This window comes from Mixophyes fleayi, chromosome 4, assembly GCF_038048845.1.
Source record: "Mixophyes fleayi isolate aMixFle1 chromosome 4, aMixFle1.hap1, whole genome shotgun sequence".
NCBI lineage: Eukaryota > Metazoa > Chordata > Amphibia > Anura > Limnodynastidae > Mixophyes > Mixophyes fleayi.
In genome coordinates this window covers 231,329,397-231,352,253 of record NC_134405.1, presented here as the reverse complement: position 1 = coordinate 231,352,253, position 22,857 = coordinate 231,329,397, and the positions used below count along the sequence as shown (strand labels likewise).

Sequence of the window (22,857 nt, the reverse complement as noted above, 5' to 3'; positions counted from 1 at the left end):
TGAATGAACCTCAAACCGACATACAAATGAATAGTAGTTTGGTGATCAATGATTAGGAAACCAAAAATTAGATGAATGATGGTAACTTATAACGATATTGGCAATATTTTAGTTGAAATTAAATGACTTCTCAATTGTAATCTATCTTGGTTGCTTACCTTGCTGCCCAATGCAATGTTGTATGTATTTAATGCATACATTTCCTCAAGCTGTTAGCTATACTTTCAATGGCTTATTAGTTTAAGAACAGAGTATACCCTGAGAATGAGAACCTCCAAAGTATGACAACTTTAAATAAGCAATTGATCTTTATAAGGCACAAACCTCACTTGCAATTAGGAAAACAATATTTACGCTTAAGGTTGAAAAGACAGGATGTTGGGAAATTTAACTAATTTGGATAATGACCTTTAAGTGCACCAAAACCAAATAGTTTGTAGGCTATGACACAGGGCACATTCCTGCTAAATTTGTGAGAATCCAGTTCCTAATGGTCCTTAGCATACAGTGACCTGGATTGAATATCTCTAACATTATACCTTTACTATCTAAAAGTAAAGGTATATGTAAAATTAAAGGTAACAAAATGTTTTAAAATACAATAACTTGCTCTCAACATTAATAATAAAAATTGATTTAGGCTTGGCTTTCTTCTACAATAATACATTGTTTGTGTAAATTTTAAGTTGTTGGCACTGAAAGGGCTATGGTTCTCTGTTTAATTAATACCAGCAATAACATTCATTTTTTTTAATTGATGCCTAAAAAATGTGATACCTTTTTTTTTATTTTGATAATTTTTGATTATTTTTTTTAACTATTCAAGCTTAGTTTTTATTGAATGCCCCTTAAATTATAATGATTACATGTGTGTTGTATGTGTGTAATTATATATGTGTGTGTGTATTTTTATATAAAATTTAATGAATTGCAGCCTACTGTGTTCCAAGCATTTTTTTTTATTACCAAGTCTTGGTAATAACAGAAAGTTTAGAAAAATAGAATTGAAAGAGAGAAAAAATGGTAAAAGCTTCAAATGTTAGGAAATTGCAATCCGAGACCATGTAATTTGAACCTGAAGTCCCTTTTCTTGTAGTAAATGATATACAGATGGTCAGCCTTCTTCTGGAAGATTTGGGAACACAATTGCCCTTTTTATAGCTGCACACACATAGTGGCCACACCATATTTGTGTCAGAGCTATTTAATTCTAATTGTACATAGTTCACTTCTACCAGTAATTATGAATCACAGTATTTTGTCAAGACAGATTAGCAAACGACTAAGATTCCTTGAAAAACAAAAATAGGTTGGGGGAGCAAGCCATGTGCAAAATAGTTTTTAAAATCTTTGTCACAATACACTTCTTTGTCTCAATGACCCTGCACATTTACCTTTTAAGTTATGAGACAAGCTAACATCTATACTGTTAAACTGTGTGTGTGTATGTGTCTATATATATATATATATATATATATATATATATATATATATATATATATTATAGGGATATGTTTGCCTCCTTTATTACCAAATTATCTAGGAATACTGTTTACAAGGAGCGTTTCAGCAAAATACTATGCTTTTATGGACATGCTTTAAAATCAGAATCATAAGTTCACCCATTGATGAATTAATTACATTGAGATTATTCCCATTGGCACGCCAAAAGTTACCCTTTTTACCTTCTAAACCCTTCCTCGATTGCTTTATCTATATTTATCAATATTTATTGTGAACATTCCTTAGCTGGATGAGCATCAATTCCCCCGTAAGCTAAACCTCAATTGTTTGGACTTCTTACTGGATGTATTTGTAAAGTAGATGTAAGTTACCATAAAATTAAAAAACTAGGTTTGCAGCAAAAATAAATAGTTATTAAAATAAGAAAGAACATAGGTATAGTTTTTATGATTTTTATATGGATGCACTTATTAAAAATAATATACGACAAGCTCCTACATAACATATAATGTTGAGCAGGTATGTGTGATATTATTAAATGTAATCAAAAGATTATTATTAGCATTTATTTATATTTGATCCCCATATTAAGCAGTGCTTTACAGAGAATATTTTATTATTCACATTAGTCCCTGCTCATTGGTGCTTAAAATCTTAATTTTCTATTATTTAGTATTATTTATTATTGATTATTTATATATCACCTATCATATTTTGCAGTGCTGTACAGATAATATTTTATCATTCACATCGGTCCCTGTACCATTGGAGCTTATATTCAAAATTGACTACCATGCATAAGCACACACTAGAGTACATCTATACCGGCAGCTAATTAACTGCCAGTATGTTTTGGACATTGGGAAGAAACTGGAGCACAAGAAGGAAACCCACACAAAAACGTGGAAAAGATAATGCTATGGTCAGAATTGAATCCATGGACCCAGCACTGTGAGAAAGGAATGTGCTACTGTGCAGATGACTGCAGATAGTCCCTCTCACCGGTGGTCATCCTCTGACGCACGGTGGCGTAGTGGTAGCACTTCTGCCTCACAGCACTGGGGTCATGAGTTCAATTCCCAACCATGGCCTTATCTGTGTGGAGTTTGTATGTTCTCCTCGTGTTTGCGTGGGTTTCCTCCGGGTACTCCGGTTTCCTCCCACACTCCAAAAACATACTGGTAGGTTAATTGGCTGCTATCAAAATTGACCCTAGTCTCTACCTGTCTGTCTCCCTCTCTGTCTGTCTGTATGAGTCTGTGTGTGAGTGTGTGTCTATAGTAGGGAATTTAGACTGTAAGCTCCAATGGGGCAGGGACAGATGTGAATGAGTTCTCTGTACAGCGCTGCGGAATCAGTGGCGCTATATAAATAAATGATGATGAATGATGCTGAAATACATCCAATTTGACCATCTACTTGTACGTCTCAATTGGACATTAATCCACCAAGCTTATGTGCAGAAAGGTAGAATTTTTGTCCATATTACCAACTTTACAGATATCCTCCTGCTTTCTGAGTCTTCTGAATGGTATACTGCAAGAGCAACTATTTCATTGATCCCACAAATGAAGAAAAAATGCAAGTTTGTAAGAATCTATAGTTATAACAGCCTCACCCTATCGCCAGAAACTAAAAGGACGCACATCTTACGATCATCTTTCCTTACTTTCTTTCTCGCTGCTTCTATTAGCTGGTGATATATCATCTAATCCAGGTCCCTCACACTTCTCCCACACACATATATCTGAACCCTACCAAAATCCAGCAAATCTCAAAGGCATCACCTGTCTTCCCTCTCTTCCAAATTCCTTTAAATGTGCCCTTTGGAATGCATGCCCTGTTTGTAACAAACTTACCTCCATACACAACCTCTTCCTCTCAAACAACCTCAACCTTATGGCAATAACAGAAACATGGCTCACGCAATCAGACACTGCCTCACTTGCAGGACTTTCACATGGTGGCCTCCATTTAACCCACACCCCCAGACCTGGAGGCAGACAAGGAGATAGGGACGGACTACTTCTTTCCCCACAGTGCACATTCACAGTGCTACCAAATGTCCCATCACTCATGTTTACATCTTTTGAAGTACATATTGTTAGGATTTTTAACCCATTCTCTATGTGTATCGCTGGGATCTATCGCCCCCCTGGACCCCACCAACAATTTCTTGAACGTTTCTTTGCATGGCTCCCTCACTTCTTATCTTCTGACATCCCCACCATAATCATGGGTGATTTCAACATCTCTATTGCTAATCCATGTTCCAATGCTGCTTCCAAACTACTCTCTCCAACCTCCTCACTTGAACTCTCCCAGTAGATTGAATTCACTACTTTTCAGGATGGCCACTGTCTTGATCTTGTTTTCTGTAGACTATGCTCAGTTTCTCATTTCCTTAACACTCCTTTCCCCCTTTCGGATCATCACCTTATTAGCTTCTCACTCACCTCAAGTTTTTCAACCTCTCTGCTGTCAGATTTTTCTAAGCCCCCTCATACCTGCAGAGATTTAAACTCTATTGATTTTCAACAGTTTTCCACCTCTATTCAACACCTTCTGTCCCCAATTTGTACATTCTCATCCCCTGATAAGGCAGTTCCTCATTTTCACCAGACCCTAGCAACTGCCCTTGATCAAGTGGCTCCAGCGACTCTTCATACTCCTCGTAGACTTCGTTGTCAACCGTGGCACGCTGAAGTAACATGAAAACTACAAAAACTTTCTCGTAAATCTGAACGTCACTGGCGTAAATCTTGTACCTGTAATGATTTTAGCACATATACTGCTATCTACCACTCCTATTGAAGTGTTCTGGACACTGCTAAACAAGCATACTTCCAATCTCACATCTATACTCAGGTTTCTAACCCCAAATGCCTTTTTAACACCTTTAAATCCCTTCTCAATCCTCCCACCCCAAACCCTCCGACTACCAGTGCCCAGGATCTTGCTTCCTATTTCAAGGACAAGATTGGTAAGATCAGACTTGAAATGGTATCATCTCCCTCGACTAGCAATCAGCTCAATTCCTTCTCAGCACCCTCTGACACTCTTTCTTCATTTGCTCCCACAAATGAAGAGGAATTTTCTACTCTTTTCTTATCTTCCTACTCTACCTCCTGTCCGCTTGACCCCATACCCTCACAATTGGTAGGTCCTTGTCTTGTGTGCTCATTCCAGCTCCATGTAAATCCTGTAATCTCTCTCTCTCTCTACTGGTATCTTTCCATCACTATTCAAGCACACAGTGATTACTCCTATTCTAAAAAAAACAAAATTCTGATCCAAACACTCTCTCAAATTACTGCCCCATCTCTCAGATCCCATGCCCCTCCAAACTTCTCGAGAGAATTAAATACACTCGCCTCACACGTTTCCTTTCTGCAAACAACCTATTGAATCCTTTTCAATCAGGCTTTTGCTCTCAACACTCCATAGAGACTGCGCTGACCAAGGTTGTCAATGATCTGATCACAGCTAAAACTAAAGGTGATTACTCTCTTCTAATTCTCCTGGATCTCTCTGCTGCATTCAACACTGTTGACCACTCTCGCCTCATACAGACGCTACAATCCCTAGGTCTTCAAAACACTGTCCTATCCTGGTTCTCATCCTACCTATCTAATCGCTCTGTCAGTGTTAATTTCTCTGGAACAACCTCCACTCCACTCCTTTATCAGTTGGAGTACCACAAGGCTCAGTGTAAGGTCCTTTGCTCTTCTCTATCTAAACCACTTCTCTTGGAAAACTAATAAACTCCTTTGGATTGCAGTATTATCTCTATGCGGATGATACACAAATGTACCTATCCTCTCCTGTACTCTCACCATCTACCTGTGTTGTCTCGCGTTACTGACTGTCTTTCTACCATTTCATCTTGAATGTCCTCGCCATCTCAAACTCAATCTTTCAAAAACAGAATTAATAATATTCCCATCCAAAAATAGATGCTTCCTGTCTGACATTTCTATTTCTGTTAACATCATCATCATCATCATCATCATTTATTTATATAGCGCCACTAATTCCGCAGCGCTGTACAGAGAACTCATTCACATCAGTCCCTGCCCCATTGGAGCTTACAGTCTAAATCCCCTACTATAGACACACACTCACACACAGACAGACAGACAGACAGACAGGGAGAAACTAGGGTCAATTTTCGATTGCAGCCAATTAACCTACAAGTATGTTTTTGGAGTGTGGGAGGAAACCGGAGCACCCGGAGGAAACCCACGCAAACACAGGGAGAACATACAAACTCCACACAGATAAGGCCATGGTTGGGAATCGAACTCATGACCCCAGTGCTGTGAGGCAGACGTGCTACCCACTAGGCCACTGTGCTGCAAACTTGATGCTTAGGTGTAATCATTGACTCGCAACTATCCTTTGTTCCTCACATCAACTTCAATTTACAGCATGCTGCATACATCTAAAAAACATTTCCAGAATACATACATATCTCACACAAGACACTGCAAAAGCTTTAATTCATGCACTCATCATCTCCTGCATCGACTATTGTAATTCCTTCCTTAATGGTCTTCCCAAAATCAGACTTGAACCCCTACAATCTATTTTGCACGCAGCGGCTAGATCAGGGGTTGGCAACCTTTTTCTATCGGAGTGCCGGCTAAAAAATAGTCAAGCCCAGGTGTGCCAGCTGTGTGTGTATATATATATATATATATATATATATATGTATATATATATACATACATACATACAGAACTGCCTAGAGAAATTCATGGCCCCAGTACAGCAACTCCATGGGTCGTCCTTTATAGCTAAGCATGGTTAAAAAAAGCGGCGGCACAACATTTTTTACCGTGCAGGTGGTTGTAGAATTGGGGGTGTGGCAGTACATCATTGGGGGGAAGTCTAGCAGGTGAAAAGCACCAGGCCACCCTCTTACAGAAAAATGCATTACTCACATGCCCCCTTTCTCAGCAGCTTTGCTCACCTATGTCCCCTTTGCCCACATGCTTTAATCACACTTGCCCCCCCTCTGCCCAGCACCTTTAGTGACACATGCCGCTCTCCATCACCTTTCGTCACAAATGCCCCCTCTCCAGCACACCTTCTTCTTACCTTATTCTCCACTGCACAGCATGTGAAGATATCCAGCAGCCCGCCGAGTATTATGGGACCACTGCAGTCACATGACCTGGCATCTGAAGGTACCTGAGCTGAAGGTGATTTAGCCACTACCGATCCCCCTGCACTCAATAACAATTTTTTTAAAAAAAGTACTTTTAAAATATATATATTTTTTTTCAAAATTAGTTCTCCAGAGGGGACTCGGGCCACCAAGCAGGCCCAGGCAATTTTTAGCCGCCCCCTCCCCTCTCGGCGGCTATATATATAATTATTTCTCATTTTATGAGGCTAATATCATATTAACAGTAAGGGACCAGCAAAAAAAAAGGTTATGTCGCACAGTAGTGCCCCAGTTCACATCATACCTCATAATTGTGCCCCCAATTAATCTTATGCCACATAGTTGTGCCCCCAATTCATACTTTGCCACAGTTGCCCACAGAAACACATAGTATGCCAGAGTTGCCCCCAGAAATATATAGTATTTCACAGTTGCCCCCATAAATACATAATATGCCACAGTTGCCCCCAGAAACACATAATATGCCACAGTTGCCCACAGAAACAGATAGTATGCCACAGTTGCCCCCAATACATTTTATGCCACAGTTGCCCCAATACATTTTATGCCACAGTTGCCCCCAATACATTTTATGCAACAGTAATGTCCCCATTATCTTTTATGCCACAGTAATGCCCCCAATGACGCTTATGGCCTCAGAATTGCCTAAAAAAAAACAAATAAAAAATTATCTAATTTTATACTTACCTGTTCCAGGCGTGAAACGGTCCGCAGGAACTGGAGGAACTGTGCAGCCGGAGAAGTGCTGAACTGTTGCGCTTGCGCAGCAGTTCAGTGTCGGGGAAGGAATGACAGCCGGACAAGAGCTGAACTGCTGCGCTTGCGCAGCAGTTCAGTTCTTCTCCGGCTGTCATTTAGAACAGTCGGGCGGCCGGTGTGCCAGGACTCAGGGGGCGGCGTGCCACCGCCGGGGGTTGCCGACCCCTGGGCTAGATTGATTTTCCCTACAAATAGTTTTTCGTCTGCTGAGTCACTGCCAGTCTCTACATTGGTTGCCTGTTTTTCAACGAACCCAATTGTTATGAACCCCTCCAGCCAGTACAGCAAAACCCGGAGTCTGCTCTGAAAGTCTGGTGTTCACTGGAGCCCTAGTGGTGGGGACAGACTTGGCCGCAGACTAATAGAGGGTTGTGAAATGTGTACCGGCTGGGGAGAACCAAGGAAAGCGGAGTGAAGTCCAGGCAAGGGTCGAGGGCCGGCATCAGACAGCGAATCCAATAAATAAGCCAAGGTCGGAGGTCACAGGCACGGTAGCAAAGTCCAGTATACAGGCAAGAAAGGTCAGGGTCACAAGCAAAACAGGAAGGGTCCAAATCCAAGCAAGGGGTCATACACGAGAAATCCAACAGAGTCTCCACAGGACAGGAATTAGGAGCAAGCAGGTCAGCAGGACTGTGACAGAAAAGCTATAACCGGCAGGGAGGCTAAGCCCTTCCTGCCTCTTATACCCAGAGCAACCAATCAGGACTTGTCCCTGAAATATGTCAGACGCCGTCCCTGCGCCTCCTCCTCGAGCAGGGACGGACGTCTGTCTGCAGAGCGCCCCGTTGCCAAGCAACGGGGACGCCTCTTCCGGCGACGAGGTGCGCAGGCGCGCCCGTCGCCATAGCAACGGGACGCGTTCTCCTGGTTCCTGTCGGCGGTCAGAACAGCTGACCGCCGATTCCCTGCCCACCAATGAGGAAGCTTCACTTCCTATTTAAAACCTGCTCTGACACCATTAGGGTGCCAGAGCAACTGGTTCCTTAGTCTCAGTGTCTCAGTGTCCCTGTATATTAACTACTGCTTCCCTGTGTTTTGACCCGGCTTCCTGACCTCGCTTTCGGATTCTCCATTGTCCCATCCTGATATTCTGGTTTGACCTCGGCCTGCTGACCATTCTCTGTCTTCTGATTCGGTACCTCATCTGCCCGGTTGGTTCCTGACCCTGCCTGTCTGACTACGTCTCTTCTCTATATCTCGCAAGTAGCTACCTGGGAGGGCCGCGACCTGCACGTCGTTGCCGCTAAGTCCAAACTTCCTTGCGGGGGTCCCTGGTGAACACCAGCGGCGTGTTAGACTCCGCGCCTCCTGGTGTAGTAGTGCCAATACTTGCAGGTACTAAGGTCACGTCCGTGACAGTTTGCTCTGGCCATGTCAACCGACTCATCTAATGAACCCTCTGCACGTGACCTTCTACTCCACTTGGCTCATAGGGTGGAGAAGCAAGAAGCAGAGCAGGCACAGTTACTTCACTGTATCCAAGGAGTCGCAACTCGTCTTGAGACCCTCCAGGTCTCCATGGCTTCTGCTCAAAATGTTCCCGTGACTACCGCGGCAGTCGCCGCCACCTCCTCCTCTCCTGCAGTGGTTTCCTCTACAGCCCTGAGACTCTCTCCACCGGACAAGTTTGATGGCGAGCCTAAAAGATGCAGAGGATTCCTTAATCAGTGTCTGATCCACTTCGAGTGTAGTCCTGCATCTTTTCCCTCTGAACGCATTAAGGTGGCGTTTATTATGTCCTTATTATCCGGACAGGCCCTTGCTTGGGCCTCCCCCCTGTGGGAGCGAGATGACCCTATGTTGTCCAACGTCACCACCTTCATTGAAACCTTCCGCAAGGTTTTTGATGAGCCCGGACGCATCTCCTCGGTTGCCTCCAGTCTCCTGAACCTCCGCCAGGGATCCCTGACCGTCGGGCAGTGTGCTATACAATTCCGCACGCTGTCCTCTGAGCTCAGTTGGAATAACGAAGCCTTGGTAGCAACCTTTTGGCAAGGACTCTCAGACCGAGTTAAGGATGAGTTAACTTCCCGTGAGCTTCCCTCTGATTTGGATTCCCTGATTTCTTTATGCAATCGCATTGATCTACGTTTCCGTGAGCGGACTCTGGAACGTGCCACCTCCAGACGGTCCTCTACTCGCCTTGCCCCCATGTTTCAAAACCCGGTCCTTCCTGAAGAACCGATGCAAATCGGCCGTTCCCGGCTGTCCGCCGAGGAACGTCAACGTCGCTTCAAGCAAAACTTATGTTTGTATTGTGGAGATCCTGGTCATACCATCTCATCTTGTACCAAGAGACCGGGAAACGCCCCCTCCTAATCGGTGGAAGGGAGGCCGATTTAGGAGTTGGAATTATTACTCCCTACACCATTGCTAGTAACGACTGCCTCATGCCCATCTCCTTGCATACCTCTGTCGGCCCCTTTGAGACCTTAGCCTTTGTGGATTCCGGCTCTGCCGGAAATTTCATCTCTGCCACTCTGGCATCGCAACTCCAATTAACTACCATCAAATTGCCTCAGCCGTTATTCCTCACCGCGGTAGATGGGAATCGGATCTCCAACGGGTCTGTTTCTCACGCCTGCGCCCCAGTTCGGCTGACGGTAGGGGTGCTACATTCTGAAGTCATCGAGTTCCTGGTTCTTCCTCGTTCTGTCAACACCGTCATTCTAGGATTACCTTGGCTCAAGCTTCATTCACCCCAATTGGATTGGAATCGTGCGATGGTTACTTCTTGGGGCCCACAATGTTTTAAGTCCTGTTTGTCTGGTCTAAAACCCAGCAAGACCTCTCTTCCTTGTCTTCTGATATCTCCACACGTTGAACTGCCACTTCCATATATTGCTTATCAGGATGTGTTTTGCAAAGCTGCGGCCGAGGTCCTGCCCCCCCACCGGCCCTGGGACTGCTCCATCGAATTACTACCTGATAAACCTCTTCCTAAGGGCAGAATCTATCCCCTATCTCTCCCTGAGAATACTGCCATGACCACCTATATTTCTGAGAATCTTCAACGTGGCTTTATCAGGAAATCTTCCTCCCCCGCGGGTGCGGGATTTTTCTTCGTCAAGAAAAAAGACGGTTCCCTACGGCCGTGTATTGACTACCGGCGATTGAACGCCATCACTATAAAGAACAGATACCCGTTACCTCTCATCTCTGAGCTCTTTGATAGAATCGCAGGATCCAAGGTCTTTACTAAGCTAGACCTACGGGGGGCGTATAACCTCATTCGTATACGCTCAGGAGACGAGTGGAAAACTGCATTCTGCACTAAAGAAGGCCACTTCGAATACCTGGTCATGCCCTTCGGGTTGTGCAATGCCCCCGCTGTTTTCCAATCTTTTATTAATGAGATTTTCCAGGACCTTCTCTACATCTCCGTAGTAGCTTATCTGGATGACATCTTAATCTTTTCTTCAGACTTGACCAGCCATCGTGTTCATGTAAGTGAGGTCCTGTCTCGTCTACGAGCCAATAAGTTGTATTGTAAGCTGGAGAAATGTGTATTTGAGAAGCCACAGATTCCCTTCCTGGGCTACATCGTGTCAGGCTCCGGTCTACAGATGGATCCAGTCAAGCTATCTGCCATCCTCAAATGGCCTAGACCTATGGGTCTGAAAGCTACCCAGAGATTCATTGGCTTCGCCAACTATTACCGGCAGTTCATTCCACGATTTTCTTCTATCATCGCACCAATTACCGCTCTGACTAAGAAAACTGCTAATCCTCATGTTTGGGCCACGGAGGCCATCGACGCCTTCGAAGCACTCAAGAAAGCCTTTTCTTCCGCCTCTGTACTTGTTCAACCGGATCAAGATAAACCATTCCTGGTAGAAGTGGACGCATCTGCAGTAGGAGTCGGGGCAGTTCTTTCACAAGAATCCATTTCAGGGGGACTGCTGCCATGTGGGTTCTTTTCAAGGAGATTCACTTCCTCTGAATCTAACTACGGTATAGGGGACAAAGAGTTATTGGCGGTGAAGTCTGCGCTCGAAGAATGGCGCCATCTTCTGGAAGGGGCACGTCATCCTGTTACGGTATTCACCGACCACAAGAACCTCATCTATCTCCGGGATGCTCGGTGTCTCAACCCCCGGCAAGCCAGATGGTCCTCATTCTTCGCCCGCTTTAATCTCATTCTTACTTATCGTGCTGGTTATCTCAACTCCAAAGCTGATGCCCTCTCCCGCTCTTTCGATGTCTCCGATTCTTCACCCACTACTGTACCCCCACCAGTGTTTGAACCCTCCTGTATTGTAGCCATCACCCGTACTCCTCCTGTGGGCTGTTCCTTTCTAGTACCACATCTACGCTTAAAGGCGTTACGTTGGGCTCATGCCTCTAGATTTGCCGGTCATGCTGGTACTGAGAAGACTCTCTCGCTGTTATCACGACACTACTGGTGGCCAACGGCCCGTACGGATGTCCAGGAGTTTGTAGCCTCATGCTCTGTTTGTGCCCAGAACAAGGTACCTAGACAATCCCCCGCTGGATTGTTACAACCTCTTCCGATTCCTGATCGCCCATGGTCCAGCATCTCGATGGATTTTATTACTGACTTGCCACCCAGCAGCGGCTTTGACACCATTTGGGTCACAGTAGACCGGTTCTCTAAAATGGCTCATTTCGTTCCTCTAAAAGGCCTTCCATCTGCATCCAAATTGGCACAAGTCTTCATCAAAGAAATCTTTCGTCTCCACGGGTGCCCTCTGGAAATAATATCTGACCGAGGTGTCCAGTTCGTGTCTCGCTTCTGGAGAGCCTTCTGCAAAGATATAGGTATTACCCTCAAGTTCTCCTCTGGATATCATCCCCAGACGAACGGCCAGACGGAGCGAGTAAAGCAAGACCTGGAGGCGTTCCTTCGTTGTTTCTCATCTCTTAACCAATCCAATTGGAGTCTTCTGCTACCTTGGGCCGAGTTCACACACAACAATCATGTCCATTGTTCTTCGGGGTTTTCGCCCTTCTTCATTGTGTATGGGACGCATCCTACCCTCCCCACGTTCTCTTCCACCTCCTCCACGGTTCCTGCCGCCCATGCCATGACTCAAGATATGGCTAAATTATGGGCTACCACCAAAGAGAACCTCCTGAAATCCGGACGGCATTATAAATCTTCTGCCGATCAGCATAGAAGAGTTGTACCAGCTCTCCAAGTGGGGGACAAAGTGTGGCTGTCCACCAGGAATCTAAAATTACGGGTTTCTTCCATGAAACTGGCACCTCGTTTCATTGGTCCTTTCCCAGTAACTCAAGTAATTAATCCAGTTACGGTTCGACTCCAACTTCCTCCACAGATGAAGATTCATAACACCTTCCATATTTCCCTCCTCAAACCACTGGTCCTAAACAAATTTGTTCATACCTCCACTGTCCCTCAGGCCATTTCCACTACTACGGGCAATGAATATGAGATTAGCCAAATTCTTGCTGAACGCAACGTCCGAGGTCGGTTCCAATACCTCGTACACTGGAAAGGCTTCGGCCTAGAGGAGAGATCTTGGGTCTTTAAAGAAGATTTGCATGCCCCTAGGCTACTGGCAGACTTCCTGAAACATCGTTCTGTACCCAGTGATTCCCCCAATTGTAAGGAGAGGGGTACTGTCAGACGCCGTCCCTGCGCCTCCTCCTCGAGCAGGGACGGACGTCTGTCTGCAGAGCGCCCCGTTGCCAAGCAACGGGGACGCCTCTTCCGGCGACGAGGTGCGCAGGCGCGCCCGTCGCCAGAGCAACGGGACGCGTTCTCCTGGTTCCTGTCGGCGGTCAGAACAGCTGACCGCCGATTCCCTGCCCACCAATGAGGAAGCTTCACTTCCTATTTAAAACCTGCTCTGACACCATTAGGGTGCCAGAGCAACTGGTTCCTTAGTCTCAGTGTCTCAGTGTCCCTGTATATTAACTACTGCTTCCCTGTGTTTTGACCCGGCTTCCTGACCTCGCTTTCGGATTCTCCATTGTCCCATCCTGATATTCTGGTTTGACCTCGGCCTGCTGACCATTCTCTGTCTTCTGATTCGGTACCTCATCTGCCCGGTTGGTTCCTGACCCTGCCTGTCTGACTACGTCTCTTCTCTATATCTCGCAAGTAGCTACCTGGGAGGGCCGCGACCTGCACGTCGTTGCCGCTAAGTCCAAACTTCCTTGCGGGGGTCCCTGGTGAACACCAGCGGCGTGTTAGACTCCGCGCCTCCTGGTGTAGTAGTGCCAATACTTGCAGGTACTAAGGTCACGTCCGTGACAAAATATACACAGCGGTAGCATAGTAATGAACTGACCAGCCACAGGCTGGGACCAATCAACTGGAGGGCACTTTTCGCGCGCCCGGCCTCCCACATTGCCGGGACGCGGCGCTGAACAACAGGCGTCCGACCGTTGCCTTGCCTTGGGTGTTGGTCGGAAATGACGTCTCGGTCGTCAAGATGACGGCTGGGACACCAGGGGGAGCTGGAAGCGAGCCGCGGCGGCTGTGAGTACCGCGGCGGCTCGTGACACCAATATAAAAATCTTCTACTAACATACAAGGCCATCAACAAAATTGCACCGACATACATCTCTTCACTTGTCTCAAATTATTTCCCATCTTGACACATCAATTCTGCACAAGATCTGCGCCTCTCTTCACTTCCTCCCATTCTCGGTTACAGGACTTTTTTCAGGCTGCACCCACTTTGTGGAATTCACTCCCTCACACACTTTCCTCTAGTCTTCAAACCTTCAAGCGTTTTCTGAAAACCCACCTCTCCAGACAAGCTTATAATATTCCTCTACCACCCTCTTAATCTCCCTAGGTTCTCCTATTACCACCCTCTACAAAGCTAACACAAGATAACAACCCTCTGACCAACACAATTGTGTAACTGAGCATACAGCCCACTAAATACTTTGAAACATTTGCATTCTAGATGGAGAAATATTCAGTATGATGTTGCACTTACTTATATGTATCAAACCATTGTCCCACAGATTTTAAGCTCGCGAGCAGGGCCCCCTTACCTCTCTGTGTGTATGTATTATCCAGTATTGCTTTATTACTGTTTGTTCTCAATTATAAAGCTCTATGGAATCTGCTGCCACTACATAAGTAAATGATGATGATGATAACCTAAAACTTGATTTGTTCTAGGGAAATTCCTCTGTAGTTGGGAGAGAGATACACCCACTACCTAATGTGGTACATTTGCAAGAACTCCTACATTGTTAGAGCGTGACCCAACTTGAAGTTAACACAGCAAATCATTTAGGGCACAAGATGCTCCACACCTCCCTCTACCACTCTTACAGAAAAGTACCTCTTCCTATACTCATGGTGTTCTATTCCAATGTTTATGACATCAAGTTCTCTGTATGGTATGAAACGTTTGGTAGTACCTACTAAAACTGTGGCACCATTGAAGCTAATCCATATTGAAATATATTAATTGTTGACTTGTACAGCTCATTATCAAATTCACCAGCTTCTACCACTACTAACACTTGAAACTTTATTATAAAATGTTTTAGTTTTAAGTGGTGTTCCTATTTTCTGAGCTGCCGCCTATTGCCTCTCAATTGCAGGGATGTTTGTTTATATAGAAATCATAGCAATTTTCCATAGTGTTTCCTGCTATACTAGCTACATTTGGATATATTTGTGGGGCAGTCAGTGTCGTCGCAAGCTGTGGTTTAACAGGGTAAAAGACCAGGGTACCTTATTGTATTTGTTGAAATGTCTGTTGGTATCGGATGGACCTCCTATGACACCCTTTCGTGTTGCTGGGGACTGGCTGGGCCTGCCTTCCTACTGTTCTCTTTCTTTACCTACTTTACCACTATAGGGACACTCTACTGTCACCACCAGATCTCCTTAACCAGCACCTGGAACCGTCTTCTGGGTACACACTTGCTGCTAGAGCACCCACCTTGCTGGGCACTTGATCTGGTACCCTTGACATCTTCCTTCAGATTAGAGTAGCTTTGGATGGTTCCCTCTGGCCTTTCACGATGGCCAGAGCTGCAGGGTAGTGGGCAGAGCGTTGTTACTAGATGCTGGGTCCCAAACATGTAGAACAGCCAGATAGCGGATTAAAGTGGTCTAATTTGTAGATCACAGGAATTACAACAGGTACATAAGTATCAAAGCAGGATCTTGAATCAGTGATATTTATTGCTCAGAAAGAGTCCTTATAAGGACCATTACACACTAGATAGAGGTACTAGTGTTCATCCAGGAGTATATATGGTATATAACCAGTTGAAATTTACATCAGTCTGTGATTTCCCAAATTGCTGTTTCATTATTCAGATAGTTCCCCTCTCTCTCTCTCTAACATGCCACACAGGTTAAAAGGATAATGACCCCCTGTTGTGCATTCAGGCTAAAAATGATATTTTGCCCACTTTTAGTTAAAAAATGTATTTAATTTGGGATTTCCTTTCTTCGGTAATGTTACAAAAACAAGTTTCTTCCAACATGGCATGCTACCTCTGAAATCAAAACATTTCCAATACAAAAATCAAAGCATTTGCAATGATACACATTGGCACACTGCACCACTAATTAAAATAAATTTATACAACAAGTCATTTCTAAGTGATCCGACCACATCTGTTTTTAAAAAGTGATTATTCGTCCCCTTTTTTTTTGTATATATTTTTAATAGACATAGTGCAAAGTTTGAACTGCCATATCTCTTGCTCAACTACATTTTGCATAAAGTATTTGAATATTTCTTTGACATTTGCTTAAGGCTTCCATAAATTTGAATCAGGAAAATGGTACACCGACACACCACATTACATTAGCTAGTAATTGCCACAAATTACTTCCTTCTAAAGTAGTCAAATAGTTATATGATCTTATTGCCACTAATTATGTCACTGTATATACTTAAGTGGTCTACATTCTGTATAGGTAATCAGCTTGAGTTAAGGATTTTCATTCACCAAAACTGTGACTATCCTTGTGAAAACATGAAAAGTCTTACAAACCTTGTTGTCATTATAATATTAATTTAGAATAGTACTAACCTTTATTAGTTAACTACTCCTTCACAGGGCTGAGGCAGCAGTGCCCACATATACAGGGACATAATGAGCTCCCTTAAGGCCTTCCTTTAAAACCCTGTGAATATTACTGACCCAACAGATGCACTCAGTGACTGCCTAAGCGCTCCTGCTGCATCGCAGAGCTGCTATCAGCTTCTGTTATATTTTACACTGTACACTGACAGTAGAGTTCAGTGCAGGACAGGAAACTGATTGCTATCAGCTAATTACATTATTGGCTGATGGTGTTCAGTTTCCAATTGGCTGCCTATGTTCAGTGAAGGAGGATAAATGGACCTGCTGTCAGACAATATAACAGAGGCTGGTAGCAGTATGAAGACCAGACTCAACGAGAATACAGACTTTAAGTACGCAAACCATCAGGAAATGATCTCTGCAATTTACAGTTGACCTCCAGGGATTGGGCCCTTTATTATTCACTCGCTGACCATGGATTAGTGCCTATATTGTGTAGGCAGAACAGTGGCCTAGTGGTTAGGACTTCTGCCTCACAGCACTGGATTCATGAGTTCGATTCCCCTCCATGACCTTATCTGTGTGGCGTTTGTATGTTCTCTCTGTGCTTGCATGGGTTTCCTCCCACACTCCAAAAACATACTAGTAGGTTAACTGGCTGCTATCAAAATTGACCTTAGTCTCTCTCTGTCTGTCTGTGTGTGTCTGTGTGTGTCTGTGTGTGTATGTGTGTGTATATGTGTGTGTGCATGTATGTTAGGGAATTTAGACTGTAAGCTCCAATGGGGCAGGGATTGATGTGAATGAGTTCTCTGTACAGCGCTGCGGAATTAGTGGCGCTATATAAATAACTGATGATGATAATATTTACCAAGGACTTGGAATTGTGTTGTACACTTGGCTAGTTCCCAAAATTAAGACCTTAATTTCAGGATTATTGGTATGATATTTGGATAAGGAGAGCTGCACTTTGAGCTGTCCTAGTTTTTCCTTTCCGTTTGAGATAGCGGTTGGAACATCAACAATATTGTTTACGAATGGTTGTGTGGCGCTGTTTAATATTGCACAGCAAAGGCTTTGGCTGCAGCACATTTTCCTTGTTCAAGTGGAATTGCTTGGCTAAGCATTCCTGATATTTTAGAAACCGGTATAGATTGACCATTGAATGCAGAGACTGGGCTGTTACTGAATGACAAACAATTATACTAAACCTTTTTTGTTATTCCCAGGGTCACGGAGGGAAAAAAAGACTTGTAAGGTTGTTTTTACTGAGCAAGAATTAAGAAAACGGCTAACACCTAAGCAATACCATGTTACCCAAGAAAAGGGAACAGAAAGGTAAGGTAGAATACAATTTATTAATATAGCTTAATCATTGTTTATATATTTGTGACGGGATGGACTTACTCTGCCACTGTACTTTATCTATCTACAGCTTATTTGGGGTTCCCTGTTACCGTCAGTAACCTGCTGTTACTGACCACTACTGTTCTCGGACACCAGACACTGCGCAACAGTTTTAGGAGAGTAGTCGCTGCCATCACCAGGTTCCATCACTGTTACCTGGAACCACTTCTGGGTGTAATGTATAGCTGCTATAGTACTTGTTTGGTGGTGACTAGCTGGTTCATCCTGACAGCTTACTTTAGATCAGGACTGCGAGTTAACACAGGATGCTGGGTTCAACACAGGACAGCTGGGGAAAGGATAGAGATTAGCTCTCATCTGTAGGCCAGAGGATACCCCAGGCAATAGCAACATACAGGATCTTGAAAGCAGAATTATGTTTTTTGCTCTTAAAGGTTCATTACAAGGACTGTTACAAACCATTGTGAGGTATTGTGATCATCTAGAAGTACATTTGGAGTGCACAATTTTAATACCATTACATGGACAATACAGCTCTTTCTGTACAGTTTTTACATACAACCTGCCTCCTGTCCATTGAACCAGCCCATGCTGATTCATGAGCCTGGAGAGTTTTCATATCTATAACATTTTTGTTAGTGGCAGGGGGTGTGTACCTACCCCTGTCCCTGAGCTGCCGGAGGTAGTCTATATCCCGGATACCTAAATCAAAACAACACTTTAAACGACATTTTCCAAGCAACAGGTGTAATTTCCGAAATGAGTAAAATTATACCCCATTCATACTGCACCAAAAACCCGGGTTTTTGCAGAGGCACGCTGAAAAACCCGGGTCTTGGTGCAGTATGAATAGTCCAACCACAAAATCCCGGGTCTAAAATCCCGGGATTTAGACCCGGGATTTTGCGAAGGGTAATTCCCGTGTTGGACCCCGCTCGCCTGCAGTATGAATGGTGCAACCCGTGTAATTCCCGGGTCTCACCATTCATACTGTAAAAAAAAAAATTGTGAAGTAAAAAAAAAGTAAAAGAAAAAGATTTTAATTACTAAAAAATACATAAGAAATGTTTACTTAACTTATTTTCAGCCAGCGGTGTCCCCGGTGCGTTGCAGGCTGTCAGGGGGACCTCTGGGTACTAAAATGACGTCATTTCTAATGGACTAGAAATTACGTCATTTTAGTACCCAGAGGTCCCCCTGACAACCTGCAACGCACCGGAGACACCGCTGGCTGAAAATAAGTTAAGTAAACATTTCTTATGTATTTTTTTTTAATTAAAATCTTTTTTTTTTCTTTTTTTTTTTCTAAAACCCGGGTCGGGCAGGTGCAGTATGAACCCGCCCGACCCAGGAATCTTGTTATCTTTACTGCCCTGTGCCCCGGCAATATCCCGGGTTAACTACCCGGGATATTGCCGGGGCGGCAGTATGAAAGTGGTATGAGACATGTTTTTATACTCACATACCGCAATTCAGACAAACTGACATCCCAACAGTCACATTCACGTCACTTGTAAGGGCTCAGACTATTAAGGGTGTAATGCCACAACCCGCCGGCGGATCCTCACAGTGCACCTTTAATAGCCTTTAGCCCTTACAAGTGACGTGAATATGACTGTCGGGATGTCAGTTTGTCTGAATTGCAGGGTGTTCATATTTAAACACATCTAATTTTGCTCATTTTGGAATGTTGCTTGGAAAATGTTGTTGAAAGTCTTGACGGCATTTAGGTATTCTTGATTGCGTACCCAACCCGAGCTGCCAGGGTGAGGGAGGCTATGCTTCCTCTCCACCCCTGGTGCCACTGGGTCTAGGGCAGGAGCTTTTATCATGCCCAATATTTGTAATTAGCCTGCTGGACAGCTTCAGTCTATATATAAGTTGTATTTTGGAATATAGATGCATTTCTGATTGGTTGGATGGGTTGATAATCTTGCCAGTGAAAGGCAGCTTAGAATGTGTTACAATCATGAAATCCTTATCTTCTAGAGATGTTATGTTAGATGACAACACATGGCTTTGAGATGTGGAGTCAAAGTTGATTGCAATGTAGTCACCTTGAACGGTTGGTAGAATTGTCTTACCATTTATGCTATGTGGAAGAAGATGGGTGAACAGAAATTCTGCTTATTCTATGTTTCATTTTAGGTGTCTTTGAGACATCCATGAGCAAAATTTAGCCATAATTTAGCATCCTAGCTTCCCTTATATCTTTTATTTGTTGTTGGGGTGCAAACTGGAGGCCATTTCATTAACTCCAGGAAGATGGTTATGTATTTAAATCTGTGTTCTGCTTCTGAGGATCAAGAATTGTAGCCCTAGACTTGAAATTATTTATCTTGCTGTGCTGTGCCCATCCTCTCAACCCCTCACTGCAACATGGAGGCAGCTTATTTAGTTATACACAAGTGGGAGGGGTTGGATTTTTGTATACATATATGACTGATGCATAAGTAAGCTAAAAAGATGCTCTAGTTTCTTCTAAGTGTCACTCCCCCCCCCCCCCCCAGGTATCACTTCCCAGTGTCAACTGTTGACAAAAATCCCACTCTCCTTAGTCGCCCATGCCCATTATCTTGGTGCCATCCTTGATTCTGCCCTATGTTTCATTCCACAAATCCAGTTTTTTTGGTTTTTTTTTACCTCCTCCTTCAAAACATTGCCATTATACGCCATTTTCCAACTGGGAACATTACCAAAGCCCTTATCCATGCTCTCATTAGCTCTTTGTTTGACTACCGCTACTTCCTTCTATCTTGCTTTTTGCTGCAATCCATCCTAAATGCCGCAGCAAAACTGATCTTCCTCTCTCGTCATTACATGTCATTAAAAGCACCACCTACCACTACATATTAAAACTATTTATATATAAATTCAAGAACAGTAGAGAGAGCTCATGGTAGAGTGGATAGCTATACTGTATCTATCAATATACAAAATTGCGTATGTGATAAAAATATATAAATGGCTTATCTGTAAATTGGCTGTGTATACCACATAGACAGCCTTAGATACTTCCAAAGATGTGTTTGTTTTACTACTTCATTTAAAACACCCCATAAAAAAAGACCAAGAAAAGGCCACTCCTAGTGTATTTTAAGATATTTTATTAAAAAAGAATAATATAAAACTCATAAATAAAGCACAAAGTTAAAAGGTTGCCTGGTATCTCACATGCAAGTGGAAGAGATTTAATGTCTAAAATGTCTTTCTACATACCGCAGAGCGTACTTATACCAGGATTCGAATGGAAACGTATAATGAGATCTGCTTGTATTTGAATACAGTCGGAAATACGCTCAAGTTCCGTGCTTGTTTTTTTAAACATGAGACGGCTGTACAATTGGAATTTGGGCCCCCTCCCACTGTAATCTGGTCCCTGCTTGGCTATAAGGCCGTTATTATTAAAAAATAAATAAATATCATTTTAAAGGCCGGCCTTGGGTAGCTGGCACCCCCCCATGTCCCACCGGGTCCTAGGCTCAGCCATGGGGGAGAGGTGGTGGGGGAAATTTGGCCCTGTGCATGACAAGACTTTCCCCCAACCTTCATTCTTCCAAAGCCCACTTCATCACTACATCTTATCACACTCTCACCTGATACTACTCCTTCTCACGCTGCCAGTTACCATCCATCTCTCTAGTTCCTATTGTCTCAGCATTACCCTCTCCCTCTAAATTGCAAGCTCTCATGAGCAGGTCCCTCTCTACCCTCTCTCTTGTGATTTTTCTATGATTTGCTGTACTGACTGGAGGAGATTTTATATCACCTTATAAATACATGATGATGAAGCAACAAGTCACTTCTAAATGGTAATATCAAGCCATAAACTTTCTTTTTTAAAAAACAAACATTTTAAGTAATATCAATTGGACTCAATTGATTAACAAACAAATGTAAAGAAAAGTTTGCGATTATACAGAATCCAAAGTTTTATAGCAAATACAGATATAAAGTAACATTAGAAACATTAGCACAAATAGCCAATATACCGTATGTACAACTGTTAAGATAAATTAAATGAAATATAGGTCAGGGCCATCTTTTCCATTGGGCACGATGGACAGGTGCCCGGGGGCCTCACGGACAAGGGGGCCCCATAGGCAGGGCTCTTAATTAGAATAAATAATCCTGAAAAAAAAAAAACTGCAAAAAAAACCTTCAAGGGTCACTGAGCAAGTACATCTATCTATCTCTATCTCTATATATCTATATCTGTATCTGTATCTCCATATATATATATATATATATATATATATATATATATATATATATGTAGGGGCCCCGGTGCACTGCTTTGCCCGGGGGCCCACAACGTTGTTAAGATGGCCCTGATATAGGTTGTTAGGTAGGGATAGAGGGAGATAGGGAGGGAAGGGTCTAATATCTTGTGAGACCAACAGGTTATATAAGCTTTGAAATATTTAGAAAAGCAAATCAAGAGTTTCAGGGGATACATGATTAATTGGGTTAAGATCTTTGAGATAAAAACGTAGCAGGTTTTATAGGCGAGTTGGGGTAGTTAAAGTAGAGCAGCTAGCTGTGTGGGTTGACTTTAATAAAATAGCCATGGGACCTAAAACTGATTAAAGGTGCTGTCCAAGAGCTGATAGGTGATTTTCTTGATGCATGCGATGAACTAAAGATAAGAAATAAGGGAAGAAACACAGGATGGGTCTCAATGCTTCCAAAATTTTTCTATGAAGCATTTTGCTTCGTCAAGAATATGAGAGGCTAGTTCAGCTAAGTGTTTGTAAGCTTCTTCAACAGGGTAACGCAGAAGGAAGGACCAGGGATTTGTAAGGACTTGATATGGAAGGAGTGACACTATGAGATCTCTAAACATTTCCCGGAAGAGTGAGATCCTTGGGCATGTCCACCAGATAAGGAAAAAGGTTCCAGTCTGGTCACATTCCCTCCAACAGGTTGGGGTTTTAGAGTTGTACATTAAAACTAGTACCATCTAAAATAGATCTTATAGGCATTTTCCTTAATGAGGACTGAGATAGAACTAGAAGCAATTTTTTCCTTAATTCTTTCCCAATAATTCTCTTTCGGGGACA

At 43.4% G+C, this 22,857-nt stretch overlaps 1 protein-coding gene across 2 annotated transcripts in view; it reads left to right on the top strand.

Annotated features, from left to right (window-relative positions):
* Positions 1 to 22,857, top strand: part of MSRB3 (methionine sulfoxide reductase B3) — a 197,263-nt gene that overhangs the window by 67,660 nt on the left and 106,746 nt on the right. For both annotated transcript variants that reach the window (XM_075209448.1, XM_075209447.1), the window contains one exon: positions 17,656 to 17,764. In XM_075209448.1, the coding sequence (XP_075065549.1) occupies positions 17,656 to 17,764 (109 nt within the window). The remainder of the gene's footprint in view (positions 1 to 17,655; positions 17,765 to 22,857) is intronic.